At 39.0% G+C, this 19,414-nt stretch overlaps 1 protein-coding gene across 3 annotated transcripts in view; it reads right to left on the reverse strand.

Annotated features, from left to right (window-relative positions):
• Cntn1 (contactin 1) overlaps nt 1-19,414 on the reverse strand; it is a 301,145-nt gene that overhangs the window by 105,931 nt on the left and 175,800 nt on the right. For all 3 annotated transcript variants that reach the window (XM_055626902.1, XM_055626903.1, XM_055626904.1), the window contains exons 5-9: nt 17,595-17,767; nt 15,401-15,496; nt 4,056-4,262; nt 1,459-1,558; nt 1,144-1,325 (exon numbers count right to left, since the gene is read on the reverse strand). In XM_055626902.1, the coding sequence (XP_055482877.1) occupies nt 1,144-1,325; nt 1,459-1,558; nt 4,056-4,262; nt 15,401-15,496; nt 17,595-17,767 (758 nt within the window). The remainder of the gene's footprint in view (nt 1-1,143; nt 1,326-1,458; nt 1,559-4,055; nt 4,263-15,400; nt 15,497-17,594; nt 17,768-19,414) is intronic.

Raw genomic sequence — 19,414 nt, forward strand, 5'->3', positions numbered from 1 at the left:
GAACCACAGGGGCATACAAAGTGAATAAAGTGTAATTAATAAAGAACTAAAAAAAAGAATAAATTTGTCACAATAAAAAAAAATTAAAAAAAAAAAAAGCTGATTCCTCACACCAGGGCTTTTCTAGCTCCAATGACAGGAGCACCTGGGGAATGTAAAGAAATGCAGATTGCCAAGCTCACAGTGCCCTTCTGAGTCAAAAAGTCTAAGGGAAGCCCAACAGTCAGCATTTTATCCAAGGCCTTCAGGGAATTTTGAGGCATTCTAGGCTTTGCAAAGCACTGACTCAAACTTTAAGCCATAATGCACAGGTTCTTCTATAAATAATATACTGAAAAAGGTGATGGGCAGAGTGAATGGAATTTTATGTAAGAAGTGGGAAATAGTAAGCGCTGGAGGGCATGGGAACGCCACAAGGAGAGCAACAGAACAAGAAAATTTGAACACAGGGAACTTTCCAGAGACTCATACTCCAACCAAGGACTATTCGTGGAGATAACCTAGAACCCCTGCACAGATGTAGCCCATGGCAGTTCAGTGTCCAAGTGGGTTACATAGTAATGGGAAGAGGGACTGCCTCTGACATAATCTGATTGGCCTGCTCATTGATCACCTCCCCCTGAGGGGGGAGCAGCCTTACCAGGCCACAGTAGAGGACAATGCAGCCACTTTTGATGAAAACTGATAGACTAAGATCAGAAAGGAGAGGAGGACCTCCCCTATCAGTGGACTTGGGGAGTGGCATGCATGCAGAAAGGGGAGGGAGGGTGGGATTGGGAGGGGAGGAGGGAGGGGCTTATGGGGGGATACAAAATGAATAAAGTGTAATTTATAAAAAATTAAAAAAATAATAGTAAAAAGAAAAAAAAGGAAGAATGATAGAGGATTGAATGAGCAACATTTCTCTTTGAAAATTATCAACACCTATCAACATATTACTATAATCATAGCATCAAAAGTGTAAGTTCATACTAACCAGAACTCAGAGCTGTAACTTAATTAAACATAAGGTATGTATCTCACCTATCAGAATAATATAATCTATATCACATCTTTTTAAACTACTAATAATTCTATGATAGTTCTTCAAGTATGGAAAAGCCTTTGAATAATACATTGGTGGAGTTCATAGAAAATATCTACCTTGAACATAAATTCTTGCCTGGTGCTTGTCCTTTCCTCTGATGTTCTCAGCCTCACATTCATAGAGGCCTTCATCTTCTAGCTGGATGTTGAAGATCTTGAGGACAGCCCCTGAGGTGCTTATCTCGGCAGTGCTCGGCATGGGTTCTAGCACCTTCCGCCACCGGATGTCAGGAACAGGGCTTGAGACAGAAGATATAAAAGCTCAAGGACCACACTGATTTAAGAAGGAGCACTTAACTCATTTACTTCCCGAAAAGGCATAAAACGTATTGTGTTTCTATGCATGTCAATGAAAAGCATAAGCATACTCACTTTCCAAGAGCGAAACACTCTAAAGTCACATTTTGGCCCATCAAGGTGTAAATGTCCTTGAACTGCACTACAATATCAGCAGGATATGGCTTTGTTGTTCCTAATATTGAAAAAAAAGAGAGACAGAAGAGACAGACTCCCATAATCTATTATTCACAATATTTTTTCCTTTTTCTTTTTAACATCATGAAATTTTATAAGCGAGATCTGCATCACATGGAAGGTTTTTTTTTAATATGTAAGAATGTGTCCCAGTATGTATTTATACACAATGTGTGTAAGTATGAACTTCATCACACATCCTGATACCTGCAACTAACCGACAAAATTGGCTACAGAATATCAAGGTGTCATTAAGGGGCTGCAAATATGTATAAAATAACTTTGACCATTGCTAGGAGGCACCTGAAGAAAAAAAATGAAAGGAAATATGAAAAATGAAAGAGAAGAAAGGGGAAGAAAGAGATGGATTAAGCAAAGCCAAATACCGAACAAAGAATTATCCTCAGAACCTAAGGAAACGGAGCAAGAGGGATGGCCGAGAAGGGCCATTTATTCTGACAGGGCTAATGCTGCACATACTAGTCACTATTGTTCTTCATATCAGTCCTAAAGCGTGTGCTGAGAGAAACAGGATCCAAAAGCCTTCATGCATTATTAACCCCCAAGATATGGGTTTGTCTGAAAGTGGTCACCAAATAAGGAATTCAGAATTACTGAGGGCATATGGTAATCTTAGGCAAAATTGATAACTGAACTGAGTTATCTCATGACAAAGCTCTAAGGCAGTACAAAGAATTAAAGAAGGCATGTATGAAATCAAATGACATTAAAATACATGACCTAAAGGTTATCTGAACTCATGATGTACAAGCCCCAAGGATGCAGCATTAGAAGTTTTGAGATCAATTTTGTCAATGAATAAGTAATCACCAGTGGGATTTCTAAGATTATAGATCATACCTTTGGCCTAAGGTGAGACATTGATGGCAGATTTAAGACTCCTGGTATCAGAATCTGCATTTCATGGATTTCTCAGAACCCCCCAGTGGCTTACATATTGACATAATTAAAAGCCACAGGGATAGCTATTCTGAACATCAGAGGAAGGGAAAAATTGACAAATGCAAATGTCATTTGTTAGAAGAAAACAAGCAGTTCTAGACAAATGGGCTAAAGAATACTAGGAAGAAGAGAAAGCTTGTAGGAACGGGCATGTCCTAAAGACGTTCAGTTAATATCTTTGAGAATTTTGTGGAGCAAGTCTAGGATGTGGGGAAAACCAAAGCCTAAACATAGGAGAAAATTAGAGATGTGAGTTTAAATCCATTACGTGCAGTTCAGTGAGAATACCTAGAAACAACTGGAAGAGAAATAGGAGCAAGAAGAGCAGCTGGTACTTTGTGCTGTGTAAGACTTGAGAGAGGAGGAAAGTGAGCCTTGTAGAAACAGAAGAAAATCTGCAAGAGGCAAATGAAAAGCATTAAGTACCTAAGAGACTGGGGACTGAAAACTATCTTTTGATTGAATAGATAAGAATCTCTTATTATTGCAGATGGCCTTCACAGGATAGAAAAGAACATGCAGAATGAGGAGAGGGGGTTGTACAGAAAAGGAAGGGAATATGCGATAGATACCGTGAAGACCTGATTCAAATGAGATGTGAGCTGGAGCGACTGAAGGGATGGGCTGTATGGAGTCCACCACTGAGTCAGGAAGTAACAAAATGTATAGAAGACAGAGGGGAAGTACATTTCTGAGGCAGAGTAGGAAAGGTAATCAAAGCCCTTTCCAGAGGGCACACGTACCCTGTGAAACTGAGGCCAGGAATGAGATGGGAGAATGAGCCAGAAAGTCAACAGCATTTAATGTGTGCTCTTGTGTGACTGTTTCCTCACAAGTCGAAGTGAAAAGAGAATGCCAGTAGCATTGCGACACTTCCCACATTAACGGAGAGCAAACAGGTCATTTCCGAGGAGTGAACCTACCACTATTAATGCAGCAGAAGAACTGGGGTTGAGCTGGGATGAGAGAAGCATGTATGTGGTGATGTGACAAAGTGTACCTCGAACAGTGTGCAGGTTCAATTTATGGGAAACATTTAAAAGATTAAAAATGGAGGCAGAGTAAGACCCACAGAAATGCATGCCAATTACTTAAAGCAGAAGTGGCAACTATTTATATTTATTTGTACCATGTAAATAGTTGCTTAAAACAATCATTTTTTTCTAATTATGTCATTTTTTTTTGTTTTTATCTAAGTATTTAGTTCCATTTCAAATTAACTATCAAGTTCAAATGGTCATGAAACAAAACAGTAGATCCCAGACATTTCCATTGCAATTCTTTAGACACCCTGAACTAATTAAGTCACCTTCCAAATACTTCTTAAGCTAGAAGCAACTGATATAAACTCACCCATCTCAGGATCATTTTTATTAAATAAAACCAAACTTCAAAAGCTTACGGCTTATTCTTCTACCCAGCATACAGTATACATTGTCCTGCCCAGGGAGACACCTGACCATTATCGTGAATAATACTATATAATACTATAAACATAACATTGCAAAAATTATAACAAATAAAATACTTACGTTCAGGTACTGGAATGAGGGGTATAAATTTGCTGAACACACTTTTGGTGATGGAAGGACTGGACACAAAGCAGGAGTAATTGCCTCTATCAGAAGACTCAACGTTTGCAATGTAGAGATTGCCATTTGTCTGAGACACAAATCTTCGTTTATCCATTGTGATAAACACAGGAAATTCATTCAGAAGCCAGCGGTAGCTAAGATCATCTAGAAGAAAATGTTTCCAGCTAAATGTTAAGCTCTTCTCTGCAAATGAAGATTCTGCTTCCTAATTACACTTCATCATATGGTCGGACAGAAGTCATATATCAGTAAATATTGGAAGTTTAGGCAGAGCACATTTTTTATTGCTGCCATAATTTCAAGAATATAATTGTCATAGTAAACAATTAAATCTATCTTTCTGTGCCTATCAATCATCTATCTCTAGTATTTTATAGAGTCTCAACATTCTTGCTTCCATGTCATTGGTGGATTAACTGAAACTTGGGTTTAGTATTATGCCCACAGTGTTCATGATTGTGATGACTGAATCCAGTTCTGATAGTTACATAGCTCATAGTTTAACTTTCCTACTTGAATACAGAAAAATTTCAAGGTAACTCAGTTTATAGACTTGGTCCCTTTTCTTTTCAGTGCTTCTATTTAAAAATAGATATATAGGTATCATATATATATTATACATATATGAAATACATATATACATTGTCATATTAATAAAAACCACACTGGTGGAAGAAAAACATGCTGCTGCTTTTCTTAAGTATTGGGAAGTATGTAATATGATTGTTTAAAAATAATTTACTTCATTCCTGTGTGCCTGTAGACATTGAAGACAGTTCTCTACCACAGACCGACAGTTTTCCATACTTGACTAGGATTCAGGTAAGTGACCTTTAGGCTCCTTCACATCCTCCAGTCAGTCTCTCCACTCTTACCCTTCGACCTGTTGCCACCTAACCGCCTCAGCCCCTTGTCTCACCCACCTGGATCCCCGTGAGACTAGGGATTTTGGTGGGACTCAGGGTCCTCCCACTTTCACTTTCAGCCATTTCTTTGAGACCATCTCCATTCTTTTGCTACTTCCCAAGGAACCATAGAACCATGCTCAACCAGGGACTACACAGATACTCTTCTTGGCTGGAAATCAGAGACTCCATGGCCTCCCCATGTTGACTGGACAAATAGTGTTCAACCACCAGCTAGTACAGAATGTCCAGCCAACAAAGACAAAAGCAGACCTCTAGTTCAAGAATTACTTAAAACGTGCTCACCTAGATCCCAGTGCAAAAATAATACTGGGTAATAAAAGAAATGCTGAGGGAGGGATCATCATCTCAGATTTCAAGTTGTACTCCAGAATTACAGCAACAAAACCAGCATAAAAACACATACACTGATCAACTGAACTGGATTTAAGAGCCAGAAATAATTCTACACACTTCTAGACATATAGATTTTTACAAAGAAACCAAAAATATACACTAGAAAAAGACAATATACTTAATAATTAGTACTAGTCAAACCAGATGGCTGCATATAGAACAATGAAAATAGATCCATATCTGTCACCTTGTACAAAATTCAACTCCAGATGCTTAAATGAATTTCTGAACAGAACACATAGCACAGACATTTAGATCGATAATGAATATAAGATATTATGAAGCATAAAATTCTCTCTACAGCAAAGGACACAACCATTTGAGCAAAGTGGCAGCCTACAGACCAGGAAAAAATTATACATCTGATAGAGGTTTACTATCTTAAAAATATAAGGAACAACAACAAAAACACAAAACAAATAATCCATTTAAAACTGCAAATAGAACTAAGCATAGAATTCTCAAAAAATAAAGTAAAAAATGTTCAACTTTTTTGGGAATCAGAGATATGCAAGTTAAAAGTTCTTTGGGAAGTCTTCCCCTAGTGAAAATGATCAAGATCAATTAAAAAAGAATGACAGCACACACAGGATGATGTGGGGAAAGGGGAATACTTGTTCATTGCTATTGGAAGTGTTAGACTGTGCAATCACTATGTGAATCAGTGTGGAGTTTCTTCAAAAATCTGAAAACATATCTGCCATAAGATGCAGCTATACCACTCTTGGGCATATACCTCATTCTATAGATACACTTATCCATGTTCATTGCTGTTAGTTTATAATATCCATAAATTAGAAAGAACCTAGATGTCCATCAACTGATAAATAGGAAAAGAAAAGGTAACTTACATAATAGAAAATAAAATTATGAGTTTTGCATGTAAATGAATGGAGCTAGAAGTAATCATCCTGAGTGAAGTATGCAACACCCTCAAAACCCAAATATTGCATATTTTATGGATGTTGGCTATTAAGGATTAGATATGTTTGTTTTAGTCTGAATAACTGTAGAGATGATGTAGTTGAAAGGGGCCAAGGGGCAGGAAGGGATACTCCTAGGAAAGAGAAATAAACTGTATATTATAAAGAGACACAGGAGAAACTAGGGGGATTTAAAGAATGGGGAATAAGAATGTAGGGTAAAGGAGGGAATGCAGGGAAGGAAAACTAACAGTAAAGGTCTTTTGGAAACCCACTACTCCAGAAGCTTCCTAATTTATGCACATCTACGAAAGACATTTAAAGGAATCATAATGGAGGAGACAATGCCCCATCTAGACATCCTGAACCACTGAGTAAAACCTCCATTACCAGCAATGGATTACATCTCGCTGAATCATTTACCAAAGGGGCCTCAGAGAACCTCACAAACACAATAGGCTATTGACAAGGCTATTTGCTACCTCCACAATTTGACAGCAATGACCTACTTACTACTAGCTTTCAAGGTACTACAAGGCACTTTACAAGCTACTGGAGAAGAGAAGTAATCACCACTTCACCTAGCTACAAACCCTGCAACCTACAGAGTCCTATCTGAAAGATATATTGGCGCAAATGTTATGGAAGTAACCAACCATTTTTTAAATTAGATTTGAGATCTACTCTGTGATATAAAACCCCTACTTAACACTGGTAAAATGGCCAGAAACCCAAGAGTAGCTATGTCATGCACCTAGCGGGAAACATATCTTTTGGCTAGTTTTATGTCAACTTGGCATTAGCTAAGGTCATTGGAAATGAGGGAGCCTCAATTGAAAAAAATGCTCTCATAGGATCACACTACAGGCAAACCTGTGGGCATGTTATTAGTTAGTGATTGATGGGGGAGAGCACATTCCATTGTGGGTGGGGCCATCTCTGAGCATGCGGTCCTGGGTTCTATAGGAAGGCAGAGTAAGAAAGCCATGGGAAGCAAAGCAATAAAAAGCATTCCTCCTCAGCCTCACAAAGATCCTGCCATTTGAGTTCCTGTCCTGACTTCCTTCAATGCCAAATAAACACTTTTCTCTCCAACTTGAATTTTTTAAAAAGGATATATATATATATATATATATATATATGATTATTTTTTTATAATTTATTCACTTTGTATCCTAGTTGTAGCCCCCTGCTGCCATCTCCTCCTGGTCCCATCCTCCCTCTCTGTTCCTCCCCTATTCCTCTCCCCTAGTCCACTGATAGGGAAAGTTCTCCTTCCCTACTGTCTGACACTAGACTATGAGGTCCCATAGGGACTATGAGGGCTGCCTGGATCCTCTACCTCTGTGGGCTGGCTAGGTCACCCCACCAGGTAGAAGTGATCAAGGAGCAGGCAACTGTGCTTTTTGGTCACAATGCTTCATCCCAGCAATAGAAATCCTAACTAAGACAACATACCACTAATGTCGTGCTAAAGGAACATAGCAACAAATTATTCCTAAGGATTTTCTGCTACACACCTAGATCAATCCATCACTCGACACTCATCAGAGGAGTTTCTTCTTGCAGCAGGTAATAACTGATACCAAGTCCCATAATGGACAATTCTGCAGATAGTGAGGAACTTTGGAGCACAAGCCCTACAAGGGATATCTTTATCAAACCCCTTCCCTCACGGCTCAGGAACCTATGGGGATGAGGAGGCAGAAAGGTTGTAAGAGACAGAGGCGGTGGATGTCTCCAGAGAAACACCATCTTCTAGACAGACCAAGGCTAATACACTCATGAACTCACAGGAACTAAGATGGATGCACAGAACCTGCACAGATAGGTTCAGACCAGGAGAGGTTCCAAGAAGTGAGAAGGAGAACTGGAGACAAAGTTGGAGCCCTAACCAGGAAGGTATTTGCAATTGACACTTGCTACAAATGGATTTTTTTTTCCTCTAGCGGGTGTTAAAGCTACTTGGTACATGAACCACCCTCTAGGGTAGGCCCCATGCCCAGGAGTAGTTGACACACTTAAAATGGACAACATGTTCTCCTCTCTCGTCTTTCTCTCCCCCTCCTCGTGTGTGTATGTATATGCGTGTGAGTGTGTGTGTATGCATGTGTGTGTGCGTGCAGACCTTTTAATTTGTTTTTGTACTTTTTGTCTTTTTCTGAGGGGTTATTTCTTGTTTTGTTTTGTTTGTTTGTTATGAGGGAGAGACAGAGACAGAGAGATCATGAAGCTGAATGGCTAGGAGGTGGAGAGAATCTGGGTAGAGCTGGGAAAGCAGAAAGGACATTATAAAAATATATTATGTGTAATTAATTTTATTTTTTAATTAATTTATTTTTTATTGATTACAGTTTATTCACTTGTTTGAAGTATCAGTTTCAGAAAAGAACCCTGTGCCCATATTTTTTGGTTCTGTTGCTGTCCTTGTGGAGCTCCTGTCCCCTCCAGGTCTTTCTATCTCCCACTTCTTTCATAAGAGTCCCTGTACTTCCCCCCTAAGTTTGGCTATGAGTCTCAGCCTCTGTTTTGATACCTTGCTGGGTAGAGTCTTTCAGAGGCTCTCTGTGGTAGGCTCCCATCTTAATCAATCTAATAAATATATCAGGCAAAGGGGGGAGGAACTTTCTTCCTAATTTGCTGATTGGCTTCGATTTTTCTATATTTGTTTTAGTGGATATCTCTCCAGTAGTCATTTAACAAATAGTCAAGAATAAACAGTATAGCCAATATATATTTATAGATGAAAATCTTTCTAAATCATCTTCAGTAAAATTTTACCTATGGTGGACAGTGTTTTATACCATCCAGTTGTTTTTTTTAATTAATTAAAAACAATTAATTCATTAATATGAATTTAATCAATCAATTAATTAATTAATATGAATGTTTTATCTGCATGTAAACCTGCATGCCAGAAAAGGATATCAGATCTCATTTAGATGGTTGTGAGCCATCATGTGGTTGCTGGGGATTGAACTTAGGACCCCTGGAAGAGCGGCCAGTGCTCTTAACCACCGAGCCATCTCTCCAGCTCCCCCATCCAGTTGTTTTGAAGGATGAATGCATCAAAATAAATTATTAGTTTGCATGGGTAACTGAAGAGAGTACAGACTACTGACAAGGAAACATGACACAAATCCCACACTATAAGGATTCTATAGACATACAAAGAAAACTCCAGCGTTGCATTTAGATCAGCTACGTACTTTCCCTAGCATTCTGCAACATCAAAAAAGCTAGTCAAAAGGGCTGGGTTGCCTGCTTTTGGATCATGTTCCCATAGCTGGGCTGATTTCCCTGTCCTCCCTCAACTAAGGAGTATGTACTCAGTACTGAGATGGCTTGATGGACCAGGATGGGTTTGTAGGGATGGAGGGACTCTCCTTTTCTGAGGAGAAGGGGGTGGGAGAGGAGAAAGAGGATGGGAGGGTGACACCAGGAGGAGAGGAGGGAGAGGGTTTTGTTTGGGATGCAAAATGAATAAATGAATAAATTTTGTTTTAAAAATGCCAGTCAGGATGGCTGTGATAGTTTGTTTTCGTATTTCTCAGATAGCAGAATTTGTGGAACATTTGGGGTGCTGTAGATAAATATGTTCAAAAGGAAAGGAAAACATAATGAGACACTCACTCTAGGCGACGGTTAACAGGCAACTTTCTAGATATTTCTATCCATGCATGGTGGACTTATTTTAATCAGCTACTTTAGGCTGGCTTTGACAGAATTATTTGAATCTGTATTTTGACTTCGGGTTAAAGTTTTTATAGCTATAAAGTTTATACAGTATACAGTTATAAAATAGACAAATTTGGGTAAAGTCTTTAAGTGGTTACTGAAATTGCTGAAATGATGTCATCTTGGGATTTGGTAAATGGTATCATCTTCAGAAGGGAATGATGCTTATGGTAGAGTGATGAAGATGTCCACTCTCACTTATTTGTAAGTGATTTTTTTCTACTCTCAAAAAAAATGACAATCAATATTTTTTCAATGATTTTTTTTAACACTTAGTTACAAAAATGGATAAAAGTTCAAGAAAGGATGACAATGCAGCCACTTCTGATGAAAACTGATAGACTAAGATCAGAAAGAAGGAGAGGAGGACCTCCCCTATCAGTGGACTTGGGGAGGGGCATGCATGCAGAAAGTGGGGGAGGATGGGACCGGGAGAGGAGGAGGCAGGGGCTTATGGGGGGTACAAAATGAATAAAGTGTAATTAATAAAAGTTAAAAAATGAAAAAAAAGTGTGTGCATTTTCTTCCATTAAAAGGAATTTTTAAATCATAGAATGATTTAAAGACACCACCCACGAAATGCATGCAGAACAATATGGCTGTGTTAGCCCACAAAAGCAAAAATTTCATCCAAAGCATTGCTTTCATTGCACTATTTCCATGATGGGTAAAGAATAACAAATTGAGATATTTGAATGTTTAAAGAAACGTAGCCTTCTAAGTCATTATGCTGATGTTTGTATAAACACAAGTGTTGGACCATAGAACACTATCTAAGTCATTACATGCACATCCTCTGATTGCTTTGCTTTGTACAGAGTATCTCCCATGTTCCACTAAATTAGACAGAAGCGGCCTTTGCCCTCGTGAGACCCATGGCACAATTACTCTATACTGATTAGTAGCCTTGGCCTACTGATGGGTGCATTCACCTAGCTTAGTAACTGCAGCTGTCTCTCAGACTTCAGGACTAGGCCATTCTGGAGATTAGAAGCTATGCCCAATCTCCTTTCTCCCAATCATGCAATCTTCTTTTTTTTATGTGTTTCCTGGCCATTTGCAGAAGATAAAATCAATCACCCTTAAATATAAAAGACTGTGTTTTTTCTCCTGGCACTGTAGACTAAATTAAGTAATAGATTGTCATGGATTAATTTTTCAGCAAGTGTTAAATGCCAGCACCTATTTAAGGAATGTTGCTTACTGGTAAATGCAGAAGCCTTTGAACTGCCCCAGGACCATACATACAAAGAGCAAGTTTTATACCGACAATTGTAGCATGTTTAGCATTTTATGACGTTACTTTGAGCCACATCGCTTAGCACACTGTGTGAGATAATGTAGGCAGCTTTCTTCTAGAAGAACACTGAAAACCACGAATGTGCCCGAGAGCAGTAATTTGAAAACTTCTTATGTTTTCATATTGTGGGGAAAATTAGCCGTGACAGAACCCAATTTATATTACCAGTCTCATCTCCTTGGCTTCTTGTCACTGCTTTGATGTGGTAAATGGCATTAAGCATGCTTAGAGAGAAAGTCACAACTACCCACTCTGACCTCGTGCATACTTCTTACCTGGCTCTCATGTTCTTGCCTGTTCCTGTGCTAATCACATATCTAGTCTGTCAAGATGAACTCGTGATCATATCCAACTCGCCTGCTTGTTTATTTAATTTTAAATCCATACACATGCCTATTATTAATCATCTTGTAAATAGTACCCACCCTTCAAATGGGGAGGGAGCTTTTATTTTCCCTTCTGTCTAAACAAAAACGTATCTGGGAGTTTTTGAGTAGTAATAAATCAAATTGCGTGGTTATACTGAGGAAAAAAATACTTGAATAAAAAACAAGAGAATATACTCTCATTGACAAGAGTGTTGGTGATCAAAGGTCACATTTACAACAAGAAATTATTTGTTGCAACATATTAAAATGAAACCTAACCAATTTATCTCTTTATGAAACAAAGACCCTATATGCAATACATTTAAAGAATTACTTTGTTTAATTTTTCTTCTTTAATTTTTCCATTCCTCAGCTATTTATTGAATATTGTCTCTGTGCTAGGTACCATATAATCAGCTGCATGTTAAACATTAGTATCAAGCTGAAGACACATCAGTACTGAAATGGACCCTTTGATTACTCTTAAAAAAAAAAAAGAGCCTAGTTTGGGTCAAAATTTTTCTTTAAGAAGAGCAACAGAGCTCCCAATTCAGAAAAACTGGACTATGACATATGAGATGTTGCCTTATTGCCTTTTGGATAATTCCACTGTGTGCACGCCCATGTGTGAGGGAGGGAAGGAGAGGGAAGAGAGAATTACAACCATTTGGTGTAATAAGATGTACTAAATAGTAAGAATGGGCACAATATGTTGATCATAGTTAGTTATATTTTATTGACTTTAATAATAATCTACTGGGCTTATATATCCATCTTAGCACTTTAGATGCCACTGTTAAATGTGAATCTCCTAAGAAGGTCTACAAGGAAGTTAGCATGGAAGATAATACATCAACCGTACATTTTAAAGCAGAGATTATTTAGTTGACACAGTGAACACTCGTTCTCAGATCATCACTGCAGAAATACAGCTTGACAGGCACAAGTAGGTCTATAAATAACACTCAGACAAAGCCAGAGCACTGCAGCAAATGCCTTTACGTTCCCAATTCATTGAAGTTCTAAGAGGCAAACAGAGAGCATTCACTTACATGCATCAAGGATGATGGGAGCTTGATAGCATAGAGCAGATATGTACTGATTGAGGGACGTATGTAAGGTGAGTGGTCAAAGCTACCATGGAGCTAATCATATGCTGATAGAGATGGAGAGATTTGCAGGTTTTACATTGTTAATGGCATTTCTTAGGCGCATTTAACGGTTTCTCCCGTGGAATCATCTTTCTCAGGTTGAAGAGAAAGATGCTTAGTGGAATGGTATTAAGCTGCTGTCCACCTTGTAAAGTTAGCCAGACTCCTCTTGTTTCCTTCTTCAAACTATGTCTATAACTTAACTAAAAGGTCCCTTGAATTAAACTCAGAATTTAATACGTTCGATTTATGAAGCATATACCTCTCATGATCCTTGACTTCTGTATCTGGTGCATCTGCTACTGTAATGCTGCCTAACTCATCCCTGCTTTCAATTCTACCTTTTTCTAGCCCCGTGGTTCTCAACCTTCCTAATGCTGTGACTCTTTAATACAGTTTTTTCCTACTATGGTGACCCATAACCATAAAGTGATTTTCGCTGCAACTTTGTAACTGTAATTTTGCTACTGTTATGAATCTTAATGTAAATATCTGACGTGCAGGATATCGGATATGCTACCGATACTGTGAAAAGGTTGTTCAGCCTTCCTGGGGGGCTCTTTATCCACAGGTTAAGAGCTACTGCCACGAGCCCTTCCCAAAGCAGTAACCGTTCATGTCTTAGGGCTCATCTGCTCAACACTCTAAGCGTCAATCTCACTGAAAGTAAAAGCTCAGGGTTGCCAAGCATGCATGATAAAGTCCTCTGCAGCACAGCTCCTAGAACTCCTATTCCACTTTGTCTTGCCAGCCTCAACCCCTATGCTGCAGCTACTCTGGTTTCCTTTCCATCCATGGTCCTATTTTCTTGTTGCCTCACCTGCCTGCAATGCCCTCCCAAATGCTTATACCGTTCACACCTTCACTTCTTTACTGTCCTAGCCATAATTTGCTTCTTAGCAAGGCCCTTTCTAAGATCTAAATTATCCCCTACCCTGGCCTCTTCCTTTTCTTCTCCAATACTGTGTATCTTTTAAGTGCTGCTCTCATTTGTTGTCTGTGTGTCCCAGCAGAAGGTCTCTGAGGGCTAGCAGCCTTTCTCAATCTGCTCCACTGCTGTGTCCTGGGGATTACACAGTGTCTATGGAGGATAAGGTGCTCACAAGAGGTTTTCTTAATCAATAGCTCATACAGTGTTAAATAGGCAAAGGGGGTCACTGGGAAGCCATTGCCTTGTTGGTGGAAATACCTTGGAGAGGACTCGTGGTTTCAGCAGTTCCCCCAGCAAAAGCCTATTCTGTCATCAAAGGCTGTTATAGCATTGTAAATATTGGCCACTTTCCATATTTATTAATTAATTCTCTCTCTTTCAGTACAGAGAAAATTACCAGTATTTTAAAAACAACTAGAGCTGCAAATATCATTTTCATATGTGCATATAAAATGACATATATGTAAACATTTACATATATGTAAGTCGTGCACTCCACACAAGACTGCTTATAACAGCATGTTCTGTCTCATATCCTAAGGGTATGTCACATTTAATATATAAAGGGCATAACGTCTTTATTTTATTGTGAGGGGATAAATAAAACAGATCAAGACTATGAATATATAGTATGCTAACCTTTATTTTAACCGTATCAGATAGAAGAGATATATATTCTAAGTTGAATTTTTAACAGATGATTTTTAATTTTGTCTCTTTTCTGAAGCGTATGATTATTCTCAGAGATCAGTGACTGTACAGACATTAATAATTTATCACATCCTTATCCCTTTCTAGTGCTTAGTTATAATTCACAGTATATTACAGATGCTAAATTAAAAAAAATTGATTGGTCATACATCATTCTTTAGTACAATTCTATCTCCAAATGTTTAACATAATTTCTGCAAATCTACCATAATTGCTCTTACGCGACAGGAACTTTAACGAGGCCACAGTCCAACATACTCATGTTTATAAACTGAAATGACCAGAAACCCTTGGGATTAGGGCCAAGTGACCAAGGAGCCAAGAAAGAAAAGTGTCTACAGCCACTTGTAGGTGATAAGCACAAATTGACACTGTTGTGAATTAATCCTGTCCTCCGCACACGACTTAGCCTTGTCCCTCTGAACTCTGCTGTGTTTACCTGCATGATCTCTGACTGAAGTTGGTATTGTGTTCTGGAAGACGGGCTCAATTCAGTTCCACCCTGACATTATATTACAGAAAGCTAGTGCCTGCTGGACGAGAGCCATTTTCTTCAGTGGTGTAGCAGTTCTTAAATTGCCTATGCTTATGAAAAATAACTCCTCCCGCATGCTCTTGTAAGTAACCCCAGATAAACTCTTTGGTTCATCTTATCGGTGGTGAGCGGTTGCTGCTCTTCTCAGTGAAAGCTCACATAACAGAAGCAAATAAGGAGTCACATTAAATTAATGATGGGCCGTGATTGCTAGATGAATTACGTAATCATCAGTGTACTATCGTTGCTAGAACACGCGGATGTGCTCGCTTCGTGCCCCACTTGTCTGAGAAGCCCATTTACCTGGGAAGTGGTAGGGAGGATCACAGAGAAGCACCATGCCCTTCCCCTCCTTCACTTTCACTTCTGGACGCTCTTCGGGAGAAAAGGGGTCGAGATCTGATTTCAAAAGAGAAAAGGGAAATGTTCATTCTGGAGAAAGAGATATCTGTTAAGTGTGATCTTTCAGCAGTGCAGTGAGATCAGGCAAAGCCAGAGAGCTTCAAAAGCGAGCAAGGAAACACAGGGACGCATCCCTTCCCGTGCGGTGGGTTCTCAGATACGCAGGGAAAGGACCCTGGTTGGGTATTGGGACAGTGATCAATCTCTTGGTTTCTTACATTATGCTTATTTCTTTTCTAAACTCATTTCCCCCTGTTTTGTGTTTAAAACTCCACCTTTTGCTTGATTTCTTGCACCTGAAGTACTTCGGTTCTTCATTTGTTTTACTGATAGTGGTTCTGGTTCCTCTCTACCTCTCTCTTCGTTTGTGATCCACCTCCCAAACTGTAATACCTCCACTGACTCCCCTTAACACGCTGTCCACCTCTGGAACCCATGCGCTCTCCCTGTTCTATTTTTTCCAGAGGAAGGCTCACAGCCACATCTCCGAATCTGACCTGTTAATGGTACCTGAATGCCTTCCCCAGCCTCACCTGCAAACTTCCCTTAATCTCTGGTTGTAGTAAAGAAACAAAATGTTTTGTTTCATCTTTAAAGCCCTTGTCCTAGCTCCCATTCTATTGCAGTGACAGCAGTATTTTGCTTTTTAATTTGCCTTTCTTTGAAAAAAAAAATTCAGTTTAGTGAAAAGAAGTATAGTGAAATTTTATTTCAGGTTGATATGTTTTATCTACAACTCTCTTTGCCACACTTCTTCAGTATTCCTGTTTCTCAACCTATTTCACCCTTTCTAGTGATCACTTTTTTTTTTTTCTTTTCAAACATAGTGTTCGTAAGTAATGTATTTAGCAAAGATAGAGATCATCACATAAAATCACAAACTGGAGATTAATTACCACACCCAGCTCCCCTCTCAGTGTAGAGCTGTCCTTTAGAACAAACTCTTTTATTTTAGCAAGTGTTTTTTTAAAATGTTTTCCATTATGGAAAATGTCTTAACGTTGAAACGAAAATTGAAATGTTTCTTAATGAATGAAGAAAAATGTCTTAATTCAAACGGTTTAAAATAATCGACTAAAATATAGTTTCATTGATTCCAGCCTAGATAAATTAAATGCAGAAGAGCCAGATGTTTTCAGGGATGGCAGAGCTAAGCAGAGGCTCACAGCACTCTTTATATAACAGATCATTTTTTAATAACTAATTCTGTCCCCACAGGGACCTTCCCTGACCTTCACTAGCATCACCTCGCTGATGTCAGATTGCACAGGACCGTTCAGGATCCTTCAGAACGTAGTCTCGATTTCTTTTACCTTATCTCTAGAGCAAACGCAGTACTCTGCCTACACTGGCCTTAAAAGCCCACTCTCCTGTACAATACCTTTCTTCCATGGCACATTCTCATCAGTAGTCTGTTTTTAGTTTGTTTTGCTTTTTGTTTTTTGTTCTTTGCTGAACTCTCAGGGTTGTGTTTACTGATATGTCTTTATGGTCACACAGAATTACTGTATTTTAATTGAAAAGTTTCACGAGTGTTTCACTTGTTCCTCCAACAACGACCTGTCACTTGTAAAGGAGAAGGTGACATGACATTGTTAATAAACCACACCGTATCACTACTTTGGTTGGAATGAGAAGATGTGAGGGCCCATATTCATAAGGACGAGATTTTTTAAAATTTTACTTATATGTATGAATAGGAGTGAGTACGTGTGTGTGCATGTATTTGCTTGTGTGCTTGTGTGTAATGTATATGTGTGGTATTTGTTCTGTGTGTGTGGTGTGTGTATGTGTGTGTGTCTATATGCTTTCTACCCAAGGAAGCCAAAAGAGGGCATTGGATTCCATGGAGCTGGAGTCATAAGTGTTCCTGAGCCCCTCAACATGGGTGCACTTCTGGAAGCATAGTCCGCACACTTAACCTCCGAACCATCTCTCCAGGAGAAGTAATTTTAATGGAAGAGAAAAGCTGAGGGATTCAATCATCACACAATTAAAACCCCAATTTATATAGACCTTAATCAGTAATAAAAACACATGTAATTTCATTTTACGCCAATAAACACACCCTTTTAAAAGAGTCATGATCACTTACACCCAAAGCTCAGGGTTGCCTCAGTACTTCTGACCATCCCATAGTTATTTGATGCTAAGCAGTAGTAGATCCCAGCATCCTTCTGTTTGTCAGGGTTGTTGATGACAAGGTTTCCTCCTACCATACTGTATCGGTCATTTGTCAGGTCGACATCCCCATTATTCATTCTCCACCTTGAAACACAGACATTAATGTTACTCAAAAGGTCATGAACCTGGGAACTCTATTAGGCTAACATCAATCTGAACTAATTTACGTATAACTCTATGTGAACGTGACTCAGTATTCTCTTCTATTATTTTCTTTCTTTCCTTCCTTCCTCCCTTCCTTTCTTCCTTTTTCTTTGTGTAGCCTTGGCCATCCTGGACTCTCTTTGTAGACCAGGCTGGCCTTGAACTCCCAGAATGTTGGGATTAAAGGCTTGTGCCACCACACCCTGGCATTTTTAAAATTATCTATATTTCTGAGTATTTGGAAACATGAGTAATAACTTAGCTAAGGTATCAAAATGTAAGTGGTAACTCCCAACATATTTTCTCATCTTAAATGAGGTATCCTGAAAGAAAAATATATTATAGTGTTTTATTCCAGAGATTGATTTCAGTGTTTCTACATGAGCATATTTGATAGCCATATTTTGCTAGGTAATTTCACATACATCTGGATACATTCCCTAAAATATTAAAAACACGTCTCTAGCAAAATTAAACCATAAATTATCAATACTTGGCTAAATAGCACAGCAATTTTCCAATAAAACGAAAGGAGGCAGGCTGTCTGCTCGGCAATTAACACACATTTACCACTAGGGGGAGGTCATATAGTTTAAAATTATTCCTTCCAGTCACAAACCCAAGTCACAAATAAACCAGTAAAAGCAGATTTTCTTCAGTCCGGATTTTCTGCTCAGGGGTGCCTCTCAACATTACTTAGGGGCAACTTTGTTGAGGGCATTTCCTCTCATCGTAAACTCCGATCTGTAATGGTGTCAAGGAGAAATATTGTGGCTGATAATGCCACTCTGTGAAGGCAATAGAAGTCTGCCTTTTCTGAGTGAGTTGGTGAGAAGAACGTTGGTAGAAGAGTTTTCATTTGAGATGACAGGAACAAATCATTTCACAATTATACTGTGCTGTGGCAGAGCCCATCTCTTAGACCAGTGCCCCATCTGACATTAGACAAGAATCCTGACCATAAAGTTCAGGAGGGCAGCTGGGGCTACTTTCTGGATGACAAATACATATCTATACAGGTGAGGATAATGGCAAAACTGCATTACCTCAGAATGTGTTTATAAATCAGCTTAGGACATTTTCACATTATAATCTTTATGAGGTAGGAGCTAATTTCAAAAGCAAGAACAGAACACTATGTTTGATCTATGTTCTACGTGCCAAGGGCAAGACTGGCTCTGCTGAAATCAGAGCAAGTGGCTTGAAGTGATCAGTCAAGCAACTTCAAATGTCGGGATTCCCACCTCCTTTAAAATTCTTCGTTGTACCTCTAACCTCTCAGGAGGTTATGAATAATCCATCACCAGAAAACACGTTATAGTTATAAAGCTACTGCATGAAGGACAAGGTCCATGATTACTGAGGGCCCTGTGGTTTGTTCTGCAATTCAGTACATTTGGAAAACATCAGGAATTCCTTTCTACCATCAAAAAAAAGTCTTTCTCCTCTCCTCTGCCCCTTTGAGCTTTTATACTGTGGTCAGATGCAGCTGCCCCTCAGGATTGAACAACTGCTTGGCTCCCCCAGCTTCCTACACTAATAAATGGACAGTCAAGCCAGCTCAAGCTAAGGATTTGGGCTAGATAA

Source organism: Psammomys obesus, unplaced genomic scaffold, assembly GCF_907164565.1.
Source record: "Psammomys obesus unplaced genomic scaffold, mPsaObe1.curated_primary_1811, whole genome shotgun sequence".
Taxonomy (NCBI): Eukaryota; Metazoa; Chordata; class Mammalia; order Rodentia; family Muridae; genus Psammomys; species Psammomys obesus.